This window comes from Saccoglossus kowalevskii, chromosome 18 (assembly GCF_978046115.1).
Source record: "Saccoglossus kowalevskii chromosome 18, keSacKowa6.1, whole genome shotgun sequence".
In the NCBI taxonomy this organism is placed as follows: Eukaryota; Metazoa; Hemichordata; class Enteropneusta; family Harrimaniidae; genus Saccoglossus; species Saccoglossus kowalevskii.
In genome coordinates, this window is record NC_140658.1 from 23,407,335 (window position 1) to 23,428,245 (window position 20,911).

General features: G+C 34.8%; 2 protein-coding genes across 4 annotated transcripts in view; one reads left to right on the forward strand and one right to left on the reverse strand.

Annotated features, from left to right (window-relative positions):
- LOC100313633 (hippocalcin-like protein) overlaps positions 1-8,303 on the reverse strand; it is a 128,619-nt gene extending 120,316 nt beyond the window's left edge. For 2 of the 3 annotated variants that reach the window (XM_085492647.1, XM_085492646.1), the window contains exon 1: positions 8,190-8,303. The gene's annotated coding sequence lies outside the window, so the exon portion shown is untranslated. The remainder of the gene's footprint in view (positions 1-8,189) is intronic. The other variant, NM_001168094.1, reaches the window with a different exon arrangement.
- Positions 8,304-8,519: 216 nt separating this feature from the next.
- Positions 8,520-20,777, forward strand: LOC144347303 (solute carrier family 66 member 3-like). Its single transcript, XM_078007384.2, has 7 exons — positions 8,520-8,677; positions 12,206-12,288; positions 15,416-15,488; positions 16,068-16,134; positions 17,231-17,351; positions 18,793-18,834; positions 20,496-20,777. The coding sequence occupies exons 1-7, from the start codon at positions 8,520-8,522 to the stop codon at positions 20,585-20,587; spliced, it is 636 nt and encodes a 211-aa protein (XP_077863510.2). The 3' UTR covers positions 20,588-20,777.
- Positions 20,778-20,911: the final 134 nt, after the last annotated feature.

Below are 20,911 nucleotides of genomic sequence, written 5' to 3' on the forward strand. Positions count from 1 at the left end.
ACACCTTGGCTACAAGTGCTCCTCTGCAGTGTGTTATCTCCTCCCAGATTTGGTGACCAATACTCACTTGGTTCACTCTACCTTGAGAAGTCAGTTCTCAGTTTACACCATGACTTTATTGCTATCATATTTCCCAGAATTCTTAGTAGTTATTACATCTTAAGTGACATGGCAGCTTTCGGAAACAATAACATATTTTTGAAAGGTTGAATAAAACTACTAATAAAAAAGAAATATTAAGTCAAAATCTCTGTTGATAATTGGGAAGTACATGTAGTCTACCACTAGAATTAATTATCAAGATATTTTTGTTTTCCGACCAGATACATTGTATCTTGGGTAGTTTATTTGAAATGCCGTTGCTGTCAGTTTACACCATTCTGATATACAGTTAGAACCTTGGCATAAAGTATTATGATCAAAATACGACCCACAGCCACGAAACCATGACTACACATATTAAAATTAACATACGATGAGAAGTGCATCAATTATTAAAATGGATCGATGATGAAATTTGAGTCTTAATTGACGGCCATAAGGAAAGCACACAGGGAAATAGAGTACAATTATACTCATCTCTGCTTTGGATATTTTCTTCATGTTAGGTAATAAATGTATGTTTCTTGTTAATATAACAACTATTGTACCATATTTTTTTATATTACAAAATGCATTACAATCTGCTATAGTGAAACATGTGATTAAAACTCAAAAATGATATAATTAGGATCACATTAGTGTCGGCCTTTTTGTTGAAAAAAAGACCAATTATTTACTTGAAAAGATCTTTGAATGAAAAGAGCCCGCTAGTATTTTGATACTGATTTTAAAGTATGATTTCAGTGAAATATAGTATATATTTAGAGCTTCCCACTTTTAGGCATGTGATATTAAGAATTGTGGTTCTTCTTGCAAAACAAACATTGATGAAAATTATAAACAAATACGAGGAGCTGTTGCTAGGAGATAACTATATCTGATTCCCATACACAAACTCTTTAGATAGAACACTTTATAGCACAGTGCCTTACTACATTAGAATTTTGAATAGAAGGAATTTCAAGTAGAGAATAGGGAATGAATACGGACAGTTAACTTGCATCCTGTATTCTCTGATTCTGTGGTTGAATGTCTGAAGTTGATGTGAATTCAAATCAATCATAACTGAGGAATACTGATGAATCTGCATATTCAGTAAGGCTGTCTTAGAGTATTCTAGCTCACCAAAAAAATTTTTTCAAAATAGATATATTGTTTTCAAACGTTCATAATGTGTTATTGTTGTATCATTAACAATAATTTTTAGATTTTATAATAATTATAAATTTATAAATAATTTATAAATTCTAGGTATGTGGTATATTTATTGCCTCCAGCTTTTTTTATGTATATTCTTTTATATTTTTACTCATTTTCGATCAAATTACCTATTGCTGGCAGGTCTGGATTTCTGAAGAAATATAGAAAATATTGCCTGAGTTCATGTTACAAAAATTTGACTTTGATGTGAAACGGCTAAGGTTAACCTTTTGAGTGTTTTTTTAGTGTCATTTACACCATTATTCTGATTTCCATTTTTACTTCAACACAGTGAACAAAGTAGTTTATAAGATATAGCACATACCCTAGACAAGGATAGATTAATGAACTATTTCTATTGATTTGAAGTAATGTAACTTTGCATAAATTATGGTAATTGTTATTAAGCACCATACAATATAATTGCCAACATTCTTCAATGAGTTGAACTAAGGATGCAATATGGACAAAAACATATATTTTTTTTAATATTGCTGTTTGATCAACTAAAACTAAAAATCAACTAAAAATTTTCAAGATGCACAACTTTATTCGTTTGACGTATAATCAAAACCACTAAAACGCATGTGCAAAAATGTTACTGTTCATACAATATTAGTTTAATTTGAGTGTTTCATCGAATGCACACTGAGATATGCACTCCAAGAACAGTATTTTCAGTTTGTGGCAGTCTAATGTCTTCATCAACATGCAGTATCAAACCACTATATTGAAAATTACATTTTCATGCCCATATTATCTTCTAAGTTTGCGGGCATTCAATCTAATAAGGGAGAACAATTTATCGCAATCTTTCCTTTCAAAAAAGTCACTTAATTATTAATTTAGAGATGTATCATATAAACATTTCATGGTTTTGTTTCCAGTATGGAATATTTTTTGAGAAAAATGAACTTTTGAAATATGGTGACAACTTTTTACCATAGAAACCAAAACTAAATGGCTAAAAATGTCATTTTCAGGATGTCTGTTCATCGCGTGGTCCCATATTATGCATAAAATCAAATGTAAAAACACGACAAAAAAAGGTACTGTCAAAACATTGTGTGAGACTCACAAACATGAAATTATTTTTGAGGTATTTCTACACCAAATTATGTGCTGTACACATTTGATGATGGGAAATTTGATTTATAATAAAGTATGGGTATGTCATATTCTCGTATAAATATGAGGTTTTTAACAGGATACCTCAAAGTATGCATGAAGACAGTACAGTGGGAGTATTGATCAATGCTTAGTGGAGGTTGATGCGACGGGTACTGTCTGAGTGCATACTTTGAGGTATTCTCGTAATAACCTTATTATTATACATCTTTTCCTTCCACGGATACATCATGGGAATGCCGAATGCCAAAAAGTTTAGAACAGAATCAGCGAACTTCTTTGTATGGAGTCCGGTCAAACCCAGGTGACCCATGTTTGTTTTTATTACTAGAGGACGCTTACGTGCGTATAATTATTTCATATTTGGAATTCACATTTCCTTATATGGTCAGATGAAAATATCCCGTAAAATACCGCAAAATTATGGAGACAGATGTATAATAATGATCAGCAATTTGACATTGAGCTATAAAAACAAAATTCAAGTTCAAAATCAATTTATCCATGTCTTTCACGCAATGAGACAGATCTTGCAGTGAATAAAAAATCATCCATTACACCGCGCTGCACTGAGCTTTAATTTTAAACTTACTTTATATTCAAAATGTATGTTACTATGTACAATACTATATTCTATTAAGGCAAGTGAGTTTATACTATTCAGTTGTCTGAATGGTAATTCTATTCTACTTGTGCCTGACTATAGGACTTACGAGTCAAGCCCTACTGCAACACATGGAAATACATGTACACGAGATTTGTAACATCATTTACTTCTGTATAAGGCCAAACAAATATATGTGCTTCTAATACCACTAAAAATTGTACAGGGTAGGTTTGTTTTTTCATCTTAAATAATCTTTTATTTCATCTGGATATTAATTGTTGTCAACAGGAACAATTTGCAAATTTTTTTTTTTTTTTATTTAGATGTACATGTACAACTGTAGGAACCAGTATTTTTGTGTGAAGAATTTTCAAGCATCCAAATAGAAGGATCCAGGCAAGGTCAGGTTTACCAGAAATATACTATTTTTTTTTTCTGCCAAACTACCTAATTACTGTTAATACAAGTATACACAGTTTGTGGTATTAAAGAAATTGAAAATGAGCAACACATTTACAATAAAGAAAGAGGAAGTTTGTTCAAAAAACACAACATTATTCATGACAACAAAAACAATGAATAGTTATTAATTAATATTTTAAACAATAAAGATGAAAACATTATAAATGATGTTGCGAAACACAATTATAACTGTTTTAATATACAAGAGAATGCAATTAAAAGTGAAATGTTTAAACTAGCTGCTTCAGAAAAAAAGCAATTAGCCATTTTTTCTATGTTAAGAAATTTGAGCATCTTGTTTGATTTTTTTCCCTGTATTGTATTGTTAGTGCCTGTAAAACTTATATTCAACCAAAGGTCACTTTTTTTTTGTACTCCAAATGTTGTTGGATAATATATGTCAAATATAACTAGCAGGTCATCTGAATAACAGTCTGGTTCACTATTTACAAGATTTATTGGAGGGTGTCGAAAGGTGTAGGTGTGTAAAAGTATAATTACAATATCTTTTAATCCAGCTTACACTAAGCTTTATCAAACTGTAAACTAACTATAGGAATATATACTAGGGCTATAAGTTAGAGCAACACTGAAAAGCACATTGTGAATGTGCAGTATAGTCCAGGTATAAGTTTATTTCCAAGCTAGCTATCAGTTGTCTTGGCAGTTTCATAAACAATTTACAAATTTTAAAGAGAGTATCATTGCCCTCAATAATTTCAATATATTCTTTGTATTATTTTCCAATGTTTCTAATATCCTCGGGGACAGAGCTACGTCACAAGATGTTCCATGTTGCTAAGACGTGCACCACTGTACCATTTAATTCTATGGGCTCTGCGCGAGCTGGTGCGTAGAGCCGTCGAAGGTAGCTAAATTCGAGAAAACGGCACAAAATCAACCTTGAACATGCAGGAGTGATCTTGTTACACTGTTCAGGGGAGTCTCAACAATCATCCCAAAGTACCGTTTTCTGAAAGCAATAGGCCTTTGTTTTCACTATGAAGGTTGTCAGGCGGTGTGGCAATTCATGGAAGTAACCTAAGCTAGCTAAATCTGCACATATGCTTATTTAAATTATTTTTTTAATGGTCAAAATAAGTATATAATATTTCAATATTTCAGTACACTATATTTGCTTTTATTAGTAGCACAGTTATTGAGGTTTTTCCATGGTCAAAATAAACATGATTCAGTATACAGATAATGAGATTTTTGGTTTATATGCTCTTCTATTCTGGAGATGCACATTTACTGTGGTTCCAAAAAAGAATGGAATGGGAATATTGCTGTACGAGACACTGTTTTGCTAACAAAATAGTTACATTACACAAAGTGTTGCTACAGGAAGCAATGAACACATTATGAGCAATATAATAACAATTATAAAATGTAAATTTGATTTGTCACGAATACAATATCATTTTCCTAAGAATTAAACTGACATAATCAAATGTGGTACATCAAGTCTGAAGAAATCAAATGAGGACAATGTACGCTGACGATGAAGACATTTTCAATCCAAACTGCATTATGTTGTTGTGAGTTTCAGTAATATGTGGTTAATACCAAGAAAGTTGCCATGAGAATTTATTTCAGCGACGTAAGTCTTTTAATAGCAGGCCATCATCCTGTAATAACAGGCCTTAAAAATAAATAAAAAGGCTCTCAACAGTGCAAAGCGCTGCAGTGAGACGGTCGAGACAGCAAAGAGTAGACAGCCAATTTGGGCTTATAGCAGGCCATATCGCCGGTGGGCAGCTCTTAGTGACCCCCCCCCCCCCCCCCCCCCCCCGAGTCTTAAAACTTGCTTGTGCGAATCAAATGCCCTTCATGAATAATTAATCATATGCTGTCATGCTCAGTGATATCATCATTTAACAATTTTTTTACTGGCAAATTGGCACATAATTAGAATTTTCAAGGTACATGTAATACATTATACATGTTGCACATGTAGTGGTAATCTTGTTTGACTGTTCAGGGAAGTCTCAACAACTATCCCGTTTTTAGGCTTTGTTTTCACAGCAATGATTGCTGGGCGGTGAAAATACCTGGATGTCCACCCTCTAGGATATAAATTGGTCTGGTTGTGGAAACATTTTTGTTGGAGGTTTTTCTAAGTTTGTATAATGCATGAGCAACCTGATGTAGTGATTATCTTAGATATCAATTGAAAATTACTGTATAAAAGAACACAGTCAGTGCCTGTCAATTTTTCAACCAGCGTTGACTTTTCTCTTCTATGTTTATTATGAATCTATAAAATTTTATGCATGCAAGACTACAATTACCAACGCTGAACATCAACATGGTCTTTCTCAATAAAGGTACGTTGCTTCTATACAACATGAACATAACGCCAGTAGTCTTAATATGTACAAGATGAATTAAACATCTGCCTGAATCTTAGCCATTAGCTTTGACCGCCCCAATCTGCATCACTTTATACTGAATAAAAAGCATGTAATCATCTACTGATTACAGGTAGAGATGTTTAACCCTAGGATGAATTTAGATCCGAATGATCATCATACTGTTGTAAAAACAAACAGACATCAACCAAATTACTATCACTGTACCACTGATGATTGTGAGTGGTGATACTGTTTGGGTCACTGTAGATTTAAATTTGCTAAAACCGAGAGGTTAGGCATAATTGGGTGTCATATCTTTACGTTGTAATTTTTCTTTAACTGCGACGATGTTGGAAACACCTCAGAATAAATGAAACGATGATTATTATAAACTGCTCACAAGCAACTTTGAAATGTTAGTATTTGTAACAACAAATTTGATTAGCTCACAACTTAGCTATAGGCGCACAATCAGATACAACCTCCAACATATACCCTAATTATACAATGTACTCTTATAGCACACATGGAAAGTGGGATGAACTGATACAAAACCATGCAATCTGACAATGAATTGATTGCGAACCAAATTTCTGTTGAGTGAATGTAATGATTATACTACACAAGTAAATTTAATATAATTTTGCATTTTTAATTACAATTACATCGATGGCTTGTATTATTGACATTCTTTTGAATTTTTGGCCAACATTTTTATGTATATTTATCGTATTTTCATATAATTTCTTGGTTAATTTCTGACCAAATGAACATGATTTTTTTCTTGCAAATAGGTCTTTTAAAATTTGCTGCAAGGTGACAAAGTTTGATATTCAAATTTGTATGCATTGATAGCTATACAAGACTGTAGTATTATGTACTTCTGCACATACCTAGGTTTATTGAATTCTCTTTCTCTTTCAGTTCAAACCTTATTCAAAGCACTGAATAGTTTTTGAAAATCAATTACTAAAGCTGATACACGCATACTAATACAATAATAATATTGTCCACCCAATGACATGAAATGTGGATATATTTCAACAACAAATTTAAGAGTATTGGCAATTGTTATTAAATCATGAATACCGGGTAGTTTCAGATGACATCGCTATAAAAACATTGCATAATTTGATTGATTATTCATACATTATCAGACTCTGACAAACAAGAAAAGTAAACAAAAAAAAAAGAAATCCTGACACCGAAAGAGATGTATTTATACCTCCTGTGGGATTGAAAGAGACTTGTAACAAATCAGTGAAAAGTCAGTATGTAGTAACGTAGTTGTTGCAATTATTGTTATTATCTATGCATACTGTCCACAATTGATCTGTTTCACATGTTGAATTACTTTCTATGCTGATTATATCAAATTCTATTTTGAGTAAAAAATTCATAATTGTAAAATTGCTATTAATTGCTCTACAACCATTTATTTATAAATAACACAGAAATTTTAGCCAGTAATTATTTGTTCCTAAATTACACTCTATCAACACACATATATTGAAACAAATTTATAATTGCAGTCATGTCCGATTTACGTTACTCAACAAGTATGCAGAAAGAAATTTCTATTGAATTGCTGAAGACGTGTACATTTATCTCATTTTTTGTTCAGGTTTAATTTTTTGACAGAGAATAAAATTGGGAGGTTAACAATTTCAAGATCTGGCCCGCCACCATTTTTTCGTAAATGGAACATGGGTAAAATCATGTTAGAAGGTGAAAACATATATATATATGCATGAAATATACAATGTTTGTTTTTGGTCTGCTGTTTGTCATGATGTGTTTGTGTCATTAAACAAATAAAAATGATATATTAACATCATAATAAATTTTACAATAATAATATTTTATTTTATTTGTATGTACTTCTGTTTCTCAGTACTGTCAATGTATTCAATTGAAATCAGAGACTTAGCAAACGCACAAATTAAATTTGAAAGTGGAGAAATGAGAAAAAAAAAATATACGTGTCTTTGAAAAGATGAGCCGCATCACCGCCGTAAACATGATGACAGTGTTATTTTCACAGTGCATACATGCATGCATTTCGATGACCTCCACAGAGATAGAGAAATAACAAATGTGACCTTATTAATACCGTGATACAGTTATAGCGTATTGCAGCAAAATAATCATAATTATCGTGATAGATCCGTCAACAACAACGCTGTCGGTTTGACGCTTAGTCAATGAATGACATGACGCAAATATAGCGATTAACGTCAAATTAAAAAAATATTCAAAAATACGCACATGCTAAAAAATCGTTTTCCGGGGAAATTGTCATGTTGTGATGATTTAAGATTAACAAACCTTACCTGAAACAGGAGGATTCTAGAGGCAATGAAATAGGACGATAAGAGACAATCACAGCGACGAGCAGCGGGTATTGAAACCTCGCGTTAGTCTCGATCTGTTCGAGATGTCCACGAATCAAAAAGAGGTCAAATCAAGAAGGTCAAAAGGAGAATACCGTGCATATTATGTTTCATTCTCTCCTAACAGTTGTACTGCGCAATCAATCAAAAATTGCTAACATCATAGTGATTATGGTTCTTTAAGCAAATTTGTTATTTTCATTATTTTTTAATTAATTATTAAATTGAGGTCAGACTGTTGACCTTCGATCGTGGTTGTTCAACTTTAAAATGGCGTCCTCCGAGTTTGAGTTGGGGGGTGTGGCAGCTCTGAACTTTTTATGTGTTTTTCCATGTTTATTTCTAAAAATTCCGCAAATTTTGCGAATTCTAAAGACGAGAAGTGCAAGAGGCGTTAGCACAACCAGTGTTTTCTTCGAATGGGAAGCGTAAGTGATAGAATTGTTTGTTTCGTCTGGTGTCGTCTGCTATTATACTGACGGTGCAAGGGTGTGCATGTGTTGTTATTATACTGTATATATTCACTTGATCATACCGCTGTATAATAGAATATATATTTTTACTATATGAATGAACAAATTATTTTCCCCGTAACTGTTGCCAACCCACTGCGATGATAATTGCAGTGTATAACAGAATTATTATTTTGTAATATTATTTTTGAATTCTGTATTTGCCAAACAGTGAAAATATACATTTATTTATTTTAATATTCTCTTGGGAAAAAATATCTTTACAAAGCCGGTGGACCACAGGTATCATGTGTGACCTTCACTTATGTTATATTATCATGTAATAACACAACATGTCACAAAACTCTGGGTGACTATATAGCTGAATGACACCTACTTTAAACAAATAAACATTGAAATTAAAAATATTGGTAAACATTTGTTTCAATATTTTTGCAAATAGTTATATTTATTTGGACACAATTCGTGAATATTTGATTTTTTTACCCAGAATGACATATGCTGGTACTTCCAACTTATAATATTTTATGCATGCTGCTTGCAGCTTGGAATTATGTGTGACTTTTTTAAGGCCTATTACAATATTCCAGTCAACAGTAAAACCTGTTGTTCTTCGATATATGCATAGGATATGGAAACTATTGTCAGAATCAATTATTTAAAATATTTATGTTGTTGATTTACCTATATTTACTGATGCCAATTTTTAATTTTTATCCTCACTTTAGAAAAATACTTTTTCTGACATTGAGCTGTAGAAGGTGAATACATAATAATATACTGTAGTAATGTGGTTGGTGGTTTTCTTGGCCAAAAATTGTACATATTGAGACTGTACTAAAAACTTCTATTTAATATTGAAAGATAACATTAAGGAAGAAGCCTACTCATAAATAAAAAATACCCAGAATTTATTCATTTTGCAATAAATTGTACTCTCAGGTAATATAAATGACTTGAAAAGTGGGGATCACATTTTTTAAGTCTTTTTTTCAAGAAAATGATAGTTGTACTAGATAGTTGCTATATTAATGATTTTAACATAGGTAGAGATGTTATATATAATTGCCATATCTCAAATTGCAGGCTGGTGACATAGGCTGAAAAAAAATTGTATATTGACAATGTATATTTTATTGCTTTAAAAAGTGTCAAAACATGCAATTTTTTTCTAACATTGACCTGAAAAATAATATAACAAGTTTCTCAAAAAAAGTAACTGTAACATACAATAGAATGCTATTTCACTGTGCCATGGGATATTAGCGCATTGAATGTACATAATAAAGCATTGAACATTATTATGCGATTTATAACCAACTTTCTCCAAAATTATGAGAAGGTCTCTGCACATGAACCTTATTGTACAGAATGATTCATAATATTTGGTGCAAGGATTCGTCCAGCTGTACATCTGTCTATTTCTCATGCTTTGACCGACTTGAATTTCATATTTACAATCATCTATGATCCTGTGCAAATATGTAGTTTATTTTACTGACAATTTAAAACACATGCCATACATTTGTGTAAGTGCAGTGAGTCTTGATTCAGAAAATTGATTTTGAATTTTATTGGGTGTTACTGTCACCAGGTAATTTGTTTGGACAGTCAAACAGCGACAGTGCCAGCTATAAGTTGCTGACTGGTTTGCTATGTTGTTTTCAAGATTGTTACATACTTGTTCGATCAAACCATTTTACAAGGGTGTGCCAACTACATGTAGCTGAATTTACTAACATTATGCTATGTATATAGAATCATACTGGTGACTGTTCTGACATTCAAGACTAGCATCAGCACATTTTGTTATGGTTTGCCCTGTGTGCGTCCGTGTGTCCGTGCGTCTGTGCATCCGTGCGTCCGTGATCACCTGTATCTTGAACATGCATGGACCGATTAGGTTCAAACTTCACTCATACATCACACAATATATGGGACATGCATTTTTTTCATGATCCGATTAACGATAGCCGAATAGCAGCCATTTTAAGGCCAAAAATGCATCAAAATCGCACATTTTCACCATTCCAAACCCGGATCTCAGTTATGCATGGATGGATTTTGTTCAAATTTGGTACATACATTAAACATAATAGGACCTTGATGTACATCATTTTTTTTTTTGGATCAAGTTCGAAATAGCCAACTGGCGGCCATTTTGTTTTAAAAAATTCAGTTCTGGATTCGTATCTAAGACATGCCTGGATTGATCGAGTTCAAACTTCACACACACAAGGTACATCATGTAACAAATATGTATGTGCATTTGTTTCATGATCTCATTAACGATAGGCAAATGGCGGCCGCTTTAAGGCCGAAAATGCATTGAAATCGCACATTTTCACCATTCCGATCCTGGATCTCAGTTATGCATGGACGTATTTTGTTCAAATTTGGTACATACATTAAACATAATAGGACCTTGATGCACGTCATTATTTTTTTCCGATCAAGTTCGAAATGGCCGACTGGCGGCCATTTTGTTTTAAAAAATTCAGTTCTGGATCCGTATCTGAGACATGCCTGGATTGATCGAGTTCAAACTTCACACACGCAAGGTACATCATGTCACAAATATGTATGTGAATTTGTTTCATGATTTCATTAACAATAGCCAAATGGCAGCCGCTTTAAGGCCGAAAATGCATTGAAATCGCACATTCTCACCATTCCGGACCCGGATCTCAGTTATGCATTGACGGATTTTGTTCAAATTTGGTACATACATTGAACATAATAGGACCTTGATGCACATCATTTGTTTTTTCGGATCTAGTTCAAAATGGCCGACTGGTGACCATTTTGTTTTAAAGAATTCAGTTCTGGATCCGTATCCGAGATATGTCCGAATTGATCAAGTTCAAACTTCACACACACATGGTACATCATGTCACAAATAGATATGTGCATTTGTTTCATGATCCGCTTAACAATAGCTGAATGATGGCCATTTTAAGACCGAAAATGCATCAAAATCACGTATTTTCACAATTCCAGAACCGGATCTCAGTCATGCAAGGATGGATTTTGTTCAGATTTAGTACAATGTGTTGTACATATCCAGGTGCATTTCGGATCAGACCACTGAAAGTGGTCTGAGAATTCGGTCATGATCTGCTTTGAATGTATTTGTCACTCAAATATGAACGGAACGGGGACGTGTCATTGACAATGACTTGTTTTATTTGTTTTAATAATTTTGATATTTGTCATGCAACTAAATAAGTTTAGGTTTGATTTCACCTAAACAAAATTGTTCCACTATTAGTAGTATTACAATCTCAACCAGTCAGCAACCTCGCTGGCAATGTAGCTGACAGAAACAATATGGCAGTTAACAAATCAATTCCTCATTTGAATTTTAAATGTGGTAATGTTTTTATGTTGCATGCTTGACACATAATATAAAGATGATAGATATCTCAACTATCTAGGCTGTATTAACTAAAGTGACTTAATTGGAACAGTTTTGTATTGCAGGTATACAATACTATTTGTTTATCAGTATGCTAACAAGTATCCCATCACTTCATATATTGAATGGTTTTTCCTGAATATACAAGGTTAGTATACCAATATTTATCAAAACTGCTATCAGCACATATTGTCTTATTTTTCACTTTGGGAATACATTAATAATGTGGAGTATGAACAAAAATGATATTCAATTAGTCTAGTGTGTCTTGTCTACTTGTTTGGGACCCAGTGTGTTTGGTTCACTTGTCTGGTGTCTGGGGTTCAGCGTGTCTGTTCTAATTGTCTGGAGCCAAGTATATCTGGTCCACTTGTCTGGCCTCCAGTGTGATGTCTGGTCCTCTTGGCTGGGGTCCTAGTGTGTTTGGTCTACTTGTCCGAGATTTAGTGTGGCTTGTCTACTTGTCTTGGTCCCAGAGTGTCATGGTTACATGTCCGTAGTCCAGTTTGTCGGGTCCAATTGTATGGAATTCATTGTTTTGGTCTACCTGTCTGGGGTTTAATATTCTTGTCTTGGGTCCAGTGTGTCTGGTCTATGTATCTGGTCCATTTGTCTTTGGTCCAGTGTGACTTGTCTACTCGTCTGAGGTCCAGTGGGAGGTCCACTTGTCCGGGGTCCAGTGTATCTGGTCTATTTGACTTGGGTTCAGTGTGCCTGGTCTGGTTATCTAGGGTTCATTGTGTCTGGTCTGGTTGTCTGGGGGTACAGTGTGTCTGGTCTGGTTGTCTTGGGTACAGTGTGTCTGGTCTACTTGTCTAGGGTCCAGTGTATCTGGTCTATTTGACTCAGGTTCAGTGTGCCTGGTCTAGTTATCTAGGGTCCAATGTGTCTGGTCTAGTTGTCTATGGTTCATTGTGTCTGGTCTACTTGACTAGGGTTCAGTGTGTCTGATCTGGCTGTAAGGGGTACATTGTGTCTGGTCCACTTGTCTGGGGCCCAGTGTGTCTGGTCCACTTGTCTTGGGTTTAGCATGTCTGGTCGACTTGTCTTGGGTTCATTGTGCCTCGTCTACTTGTCTGGGGTTCAGTGTGTCTGGTCCATTTATTTTGGGTCCAGTGTATCTGGTCTACTTGACTAGGGTTCATTGTGCCTGGTCTACATGTCTAAGGTTCAGTGTGTCTGGTCCATCTGTCTTGGGTCAAGTGTATCTGGTCTACTTGACTAGGGTTCAGTGTGTCTGGTCTACTTGTTTGAGGTCCAGTGTTTCTGGTCCAGTTGTCTGGGGCTCAGTGTGTCTAGTCTGCTAGTCATGGGTCCAGTGTGTCTGGTCTACTTGTCTAGAGTTCAGTGTGTCTGGTCTACTTGTTTGAGGTCCAGTGTCTGGTCCACTTGTCTGGATCATGTGTGTCATAGCTACTTTTCTGGTGTTCAGTGTGTCATGTCTACTGGTCATGGGTCCAATGTGCCTGGTCTAGTTGTCTAGGGTTCAGTGTGTCTGGTCTACTTGACTAGGGTTCAGTGTGTCTGGTCTATTTGTCAGGGGTCCAGTGTGTCTGGTCCACTTGTCTGGATCCTGTGTGGCATGTCTACTTTTCTGGGATTCAGTGTGTCTGGTCTACTTACTGGTAATGGGTCCAGTGTGTCTGGTCTGGTTGTCTAGGGTTCATTATGTCTGGTCTACTTGTTTGGGGTACAGTGTGTCTGGTCTGGTTGTCTTGGGTACAGTGTGTCTGGTCCACTTGTCTGTGGTCCAGTGTTTCTGGTCTGGTTGTCTGGGGCTCAGTGTGTCTAGTCTGCTGGTCATGGGTCCAGTGTGTCTGGTCTACTTTTCTAGGGTTTAGTGTGTCTGGTGTACTTGTTTGAGGTCTAGTGTGTCTGGTGTACTTGTTTGAGATCCAGTGTGTCTGGTCCACTTGTCTGGATCATGTGTGTCATGGCTACTTTTCTGGTGTTCAGTGTGTCATGTCTACTGGTCATGGGTCCGATGTGTCTGGTCTAGTTGTCTAGGGTTCAGTGTGTCTGGTCTACTTGACTAGGGTTCAGTGTGTCTGGTCCACTTGTCCGGGGTTCAGTGTGTCTGATACACTTGTCTGGGTCCAGTGTGTCTGGTTCACTTGTCTGGATCCTGTGTGGCATGTCTACTTTCCTAAGATTCAGTGTGTCTGGTCTACTTGTCTAGGGTTCAGTGTGTCTGGCCTACTTGTCTAGGGTTCAGTGTGTCTGGTCCACTTGTCCGGGGTCCAGTGTTTCTGGTCCACTTGTCTGGATCATGTGTGTCATGGCTACTTTTCTGGGGTTCAGTGCGTCATGTCTACTGGTCATGGGTCCAATGTGTCTGGTCTAGTTGTCTAGGGTTCATTGTGTCTGGTCTACTTGACTAGGGTTCAGTGTGTCTGGTCTATTTGTCAGGTGTCCAGCGTGTCTGGTCCACTTGTCTGGATCATGTGTGTCATGGCTACTTTTCTGGGGTTCAGTGCGTCATGTCTACTGGTCATGGGTCCAATGTGTCTGGTCTAGTTGTCTAGGGTTCAGTGTGTCTGGTCTACTTGACTAGGGTTCAGTGTGTCTGGTCTATTTGTCAGGTGTCCAGTGTGTCTGGTCCACTTGTCTGGATCCTGTATGGCATGTCTACTTTTCTGGGAATCAGTGTGTCTGGTCTACTTACTGGTAATGGGTCCAGTGTGTCTGGTCTGGTTGTCTAGGGTTCATTATGTCTGGTCTGGTTGTCTGGGGGTACAGTGTGTCTGGTCTGGTTGTCTTGGGTACAGTGTGTCTGGTCCACTTGTCTGGGGTCCAGTGTTTCTGGTCCAGTTGTCTGGGGCTCAGTGTGTCTAGTCTGCTAGTCATGGGTCCAGTGTGTCTGGTCTACTTGTCTAGGGTTCAGTGTGTCTGGTCTACTTGTTTGAGGTTCAGTGTGTCTGGTCCACTTGTCTGGATCATGTGTGTCATGGCTACTTTTCTGGGGTTCAGTGCGTCATGTCTACTGGTCATGGGTCCAATGTGTCTGGTCTAGTTGTCTAGGGTTCAGTGTGTCTGGTCTACTTGACTAGGGTTCAGTGTGTCTGACCCACTTGTCTGGGTCCAGTGTGTCTGGTTCACTTGTCTGGATCCTGTGTGGCATGTCTATTTTCCTGAGATTCAGTGTGTCTGGTCTACTTGTCTAGGGTTCAGTGTCTCTGATCCACTTTACTGGGGTGAATCCAGTCTGCTGGTCAGGCATATATATATATATACACCTGGCCATATAATTGCATGTATGTTCTTTCTAATCACAGAATTTATTTTGGTAATGTTGGTACTGTACTTTCAAAAATTCTCAACTATGAAAATCTTCTTGTTTGGTCTGACGTATCCTTTTTCCCAAGTGTTTTTTTCAATTGTATAACAAAATGACAGTGCACTTCACCACAGATAAGATATTAAACTCACCCAGTAACAAACACAAAATCAATATATATTTATTAAACATATATGATGTTAAGAATTGCAGTTGAGTGTTGGGTTTTGGTGAGCACGGTCACATATTTTTGTGTCTGAAAATCAGGTTTTGAGATTAAAGTTTGAAAGTGAATATGGTCAATGATTACATTTTTGCACTGGTTTCTTTGGTTAAACTATTCCTGGAAAAAAAAAAAAGTTATATATTATTGATATTTCTGATCCTTATTTATAAAAACATATTTTGAAAATTTGAACCTTAATTATTAGTTTTCGTGTGATAATATATGTTTGTTCTGCATGTGTATTGCCTACATGTGCAGAAGCAAGTTCAGTAGTTCAAAATTTGCTTCAACTGTCTTAAGACTAAATTTCTTGTACAATGCAATTTGTTATTCTAACATCAACTACCAGTATACCAGTATTTATTTGTGATTGATAAATAAATCATATCATAGTTGTTTTTCTTTTAACTAAAATAATACTCAGATATTTCATATTTGTTGGTGCTGTTGGAATAGAGTTGATACCAATATGGGTTTTAAGCATACTTATGGTAAGTATTCTTTCTTCTACAGTAGTTATCGTATAGTACTGTAGAATACTTTGTTTTCGCTTGAAATTATTTTTGCTTTAGGAATGATTCAGGAATATAAAATCCAGCAAATGTTCCTTTTTTATATATATTACATTAAACTTGTCAAAAATCAGTGAAAATAAATTCCATACAAAACACCCATAAAGTCGTTTCTGCAAAAATTAATTCCAGTATTTTACAGTATGACATGTCTTGTGTACACATAGTGTTTTTGTATCCCTCTACATTGTTGATATAACGTTGGTGTGAAGAACTCAAATTTAGATTTATTTTATTTCAAAGAATAATTTTCTTAAACGTGAAGAGCAACAGGGTATGTTTATAAAACAATTGGTAAATGTTTTACACATTCAAGTTACTTTTGGGGCTAATCTGCACTGGCTCGGAAGGTTGTAAATGATTAGCTAGTTTGAATTTGCATAACAATACTGACAATGAAAGTGCATTCAACGCCACAAGTTTTTTTGTTTTTTTAGCCAATCAGAATTCATCTTCCGAGCCAGTGCAGATCAGCCGTACTTTTGTATAGCAGCTGACCAATCATATCATGTTAAATTACACATACATGATATTTGTGGGCTTTTTGTTGCCATGGGTCACTACTACATGTACTACCAATCTATCTCCTTCCCATTGCACTTTTATTAATATATTATTAACACCTTGCACTTGTAATAATAATTATATTGATAATAATAATTTATTGCCGTCTTGTAAAGAATTTACATTGGGTGATATCAAATAGATATAATTTATAGAATTTAAGTGAATACGAATTTAAGTGAATATTTACTTCACTATATAAATGTATTTTGTCAGCTACATTTTAAATATGTTTGTATCACTACTTGATAGTAAATAATAATAGTAAATCTTATACTTATACTTTTCAGAATCTAATAGAAAGTGTTCTTCATATTCTGTCTTGTACTAGATTTTCTCTTTCTAATTTATTGTTGCTGTATAATTTTTCAATACAGTTTTTTTGACAGCCTATAATATATACGTTTTATTTATTGCGGTTGAAATGTGTGTTTTAATTCATTTTGCAAAAAGTCTAGTCATTCCAGCTTCAAGTGGCAGTAAGATTATACAGTTACAAAAGATAATAGCTTCCCAAGATTCAGGACAAGTCAGCTTACTTACCTGGGCAATTGCTTTGTTTACAGCAACTGGTGAGTAACATTTTTATAATGGTCATAATGTTTGTATACAGTGACAGTAGATGTTTTTTTTTAATGACAGACTGAAGAGGCAATTTACCATTCTTACCAATCACTAACCTTATTTTGTATACTGAGTCTATTAACTACATTTCAGTAGCTTTAGTTTAGTACACTGTAAACTCGATATAATGAACACCGTTATAATGAACTTCCTTATATAATGAACACATAGCGTGTCTCCCACTCATAACAAACCCAATGTATTATGTACTTCATTATAGTCAACATTTCACTATAACAAACTAAATGTATGTCCCCCAAAAAGTTTGTTATAACGAGGCTACAGTGTACATACATTAGACCTCAGAAATTTGATGCATAATGATCATTTTGTTTTCCCAGATTGAATTCTATTTGTTTTTATTGATTTCTGTTTCTAAGCCATATCTCTGAAAGGACCTGAACAACCTGGTTCAAACTTTACATAAATATCTCTATGTATTTATTTAATCATCAGATTCAAGATATCCGAATAACAGCTATTTTAATGTTAAAACTCAAGCTTTTCTACCATTTGGAACCAGATATTGGTCATATATTGATTGCGTTTTGTTCAAATTGGATATACATGTATATTGGACATTATTGTAGTAACCGAGTGTTTGCCTATCCACCACCGCAAAGATCCACACAGGAAAAACGGCAATTAACACGTTAACTCAGTTTAATTCTGTGGAACTGCAGACTACAACTTGGCAAGCTTTGCCGCCATTACAAACTTAAAGGATGTCATGTGACCACTAACAAAAGAACATCTAGCTTACTAAATATAGATACGAAGTTATCACAATTATGAGAGCTTGGTTCTTGTTATTTTTTTTTTCAAATCTGATTTAAGGTGGCCAATTTATTTGAACTCTGTTCCAGAGCCATATCTGTGACATACTTCAACCAATCATGTTTAAACCTCATATAATGCATCGTACATGATGTCACATACATCGTGTGTTGTGAGTGCAATTAATTTGTTTGATGACTGATTTATGATGTTAAAAGTGCGATGGTCTTCGCACCGTGCGATATTTGTGTAAATGAACATTGATTTCCTACAATCCAATGCGCTTTTCTTATGGCAATCACGCATAGGAGTTTTGAATTGGGTGCAGCGTGCACTAATTACTTTCGATACATTCCAATCGCTGTCTCTGGAGACATTATGTTTCTGACCATCATGTTCAAACTTAAAGTGGGGGAGTCGTCACCTACGCATGCGTCAGGTGGCCATAGCGTGCCATTGTTTACAAACAAGCACCTACCCATGAGCCTTTGGGTTCTTAGCGTGTGTTGTTATCATTGCTTGGGACTCAATTCCTGCGTGTGCGCAGATGACGACCCTCCCGCTTTAATATCTCACAGGAACTAAATGCTGTAATAATTATGTTCTTCACAGGTCGCACAGTAACAACTATAATAGGAACCCAGGACATTCAGTGTAAGTTTTTTTTTTTGTTTTTTTTACAATTAAATTTTGTATTGTAAATAAACTGTGTTTAAATACTTGCATTTTAATGTACTCCTACTGTCAACCAAAATTGAACCAGAGGTATATTTGGGGTGCAAAAACAAGTCTTGTAGCTGAACAAGATCTTGGTGTTCATTTGCCAATAATTAAGTTCTTAATTGGGGAAACTATACCATGTAAATAAAACATGTAAATAAAAATTGCATCTGAATGTCTAATCAAAGAGCATATAAACCTCCAAAAATACAATCATGTAGCTAGCTTTTGTCTTTTCTAATAGAAGTGCACATAAACCAAAAAAATGCATTTATTAATTGTATGCTGTGTCATTAAAACAAATAGAGCAAATACAGTAATAATTAATGGCTTACACAGTAATCACTCGCCCAGATTTTGAAACAGAGAGGGCAATATTTAATTGTATGACTGAGTTGAGGGTGTTGATCAGGAATTGTGGATGACATGCCCATAGCTAACATATTTCTTTGTTTAGAGGGATGACTTTGTTTTATATTGTACCACTTTTTAGATAAGCAAATTTTGCTTATTGAGGGGAGAGGAATGAATAATAATAAACCAAGAAATTACATAGAAAGTGCTGTACATAGCTATGTATGTAGACGTCTTCGAATTAGAAACTTGGGGGGGGGGGGTCTTACATTGTATATATGTAAAATAAGACTGAGGTATGCATATCATTATGTGATCCACAATTTACTGCCCCACACATAATATATTTTTTATATATTCACTGCATACAAAATAAAAAACACAAAATGCTCTATGTATACCAAATTATATATTATTATATATTCATGTAAATTACTTTTTGCTTACAATTTTTTATATTTCTTTAAGTCAGTTAAATCCTCATTCTGCTATTATGTACATAACTTTTTAATGAGTCTTTTTGACTCCCATGTGTGAAGCACACAATGGGAGTCTTTGCAGTTAGTTTGTCTGTATGTGTATGTGTGTGTATGTGTGTCTGACTGTTCCACTGCTATCTCAAGAACCATACATCGGTTTTTGATGAAACTTGGTGCATAGATGCTCTGGGCCAATGCGCAGATTTGATTAGGTTTTGGTAAAAATCCATGCTCGTTAATTACCTAATTTGCATGATAATTAGCTGATTGACTCCCATGTGTGAAGCACACAATGGGAGTCTTTGCAGTTAGTTTGTCTGTATGTGTATGTGTGTGTGTATGTATTACCTAATTACCTATTTTGCATAATTAACTAATTTTAAGCTTTCACACTAATATCTGAAGTACTAATAATTCTATTTCAAGGAAACTTGGTACACAGATGGTCTGTTACATTGTGCAGGCCTTATTAGTTTTACACTCAAATCTATTCATATTAATTTCCTGATTTGCATAATTAGTTTCCAGATTTCCCATCAATATCTCAAGTACATTTTTAAGTAATTTTAAATTAATTTTTAATGTGTTTCCAATACTCTCAGCACACATGAGTTCTTTCTAAGCTTTTTTTGATTCTATAATTAATCTAAAAGGACATAATTACCCATTTTATGAAGGTCTTTATCAGAAGTTTTGAAAAAAATTATATTGCAGGTTTGGCATTCAAAAATGTTTATAGTTAATTGTTTCTATTCATTTCAGTGCTTGCAAATTATTCACTTGCTGCCCTGTTGAATCTGTGTATGGTGATAGCAATTGTTGTCTACAGCAAAGGAAAGAAAAAGATTTCATAGAAAAAGTACTCAACTCTGTACTTCTCAGGACAGATTTTCTTATGGTCTGATTAAAATGATAGTAGTATAATCACAGTTATAATATATTACTAATGTATGACGGTAGTTCTGTGTATACATGCATATTTGTTATGTATTAATTTATTAAAAATAAAAGCAATAGCTGTGAATTTGATGGCAACGTAATTGACATCATGCCAAGGGTTTCCGAAAATGTTTTCACATTGTGACGTAATCTATGAGGTTGGCTTGACAAAACCAGAAAAACAAGAAGGCGGCATTCGCTGGAAACACTGACACAACCACATTACATTACATGGAAAT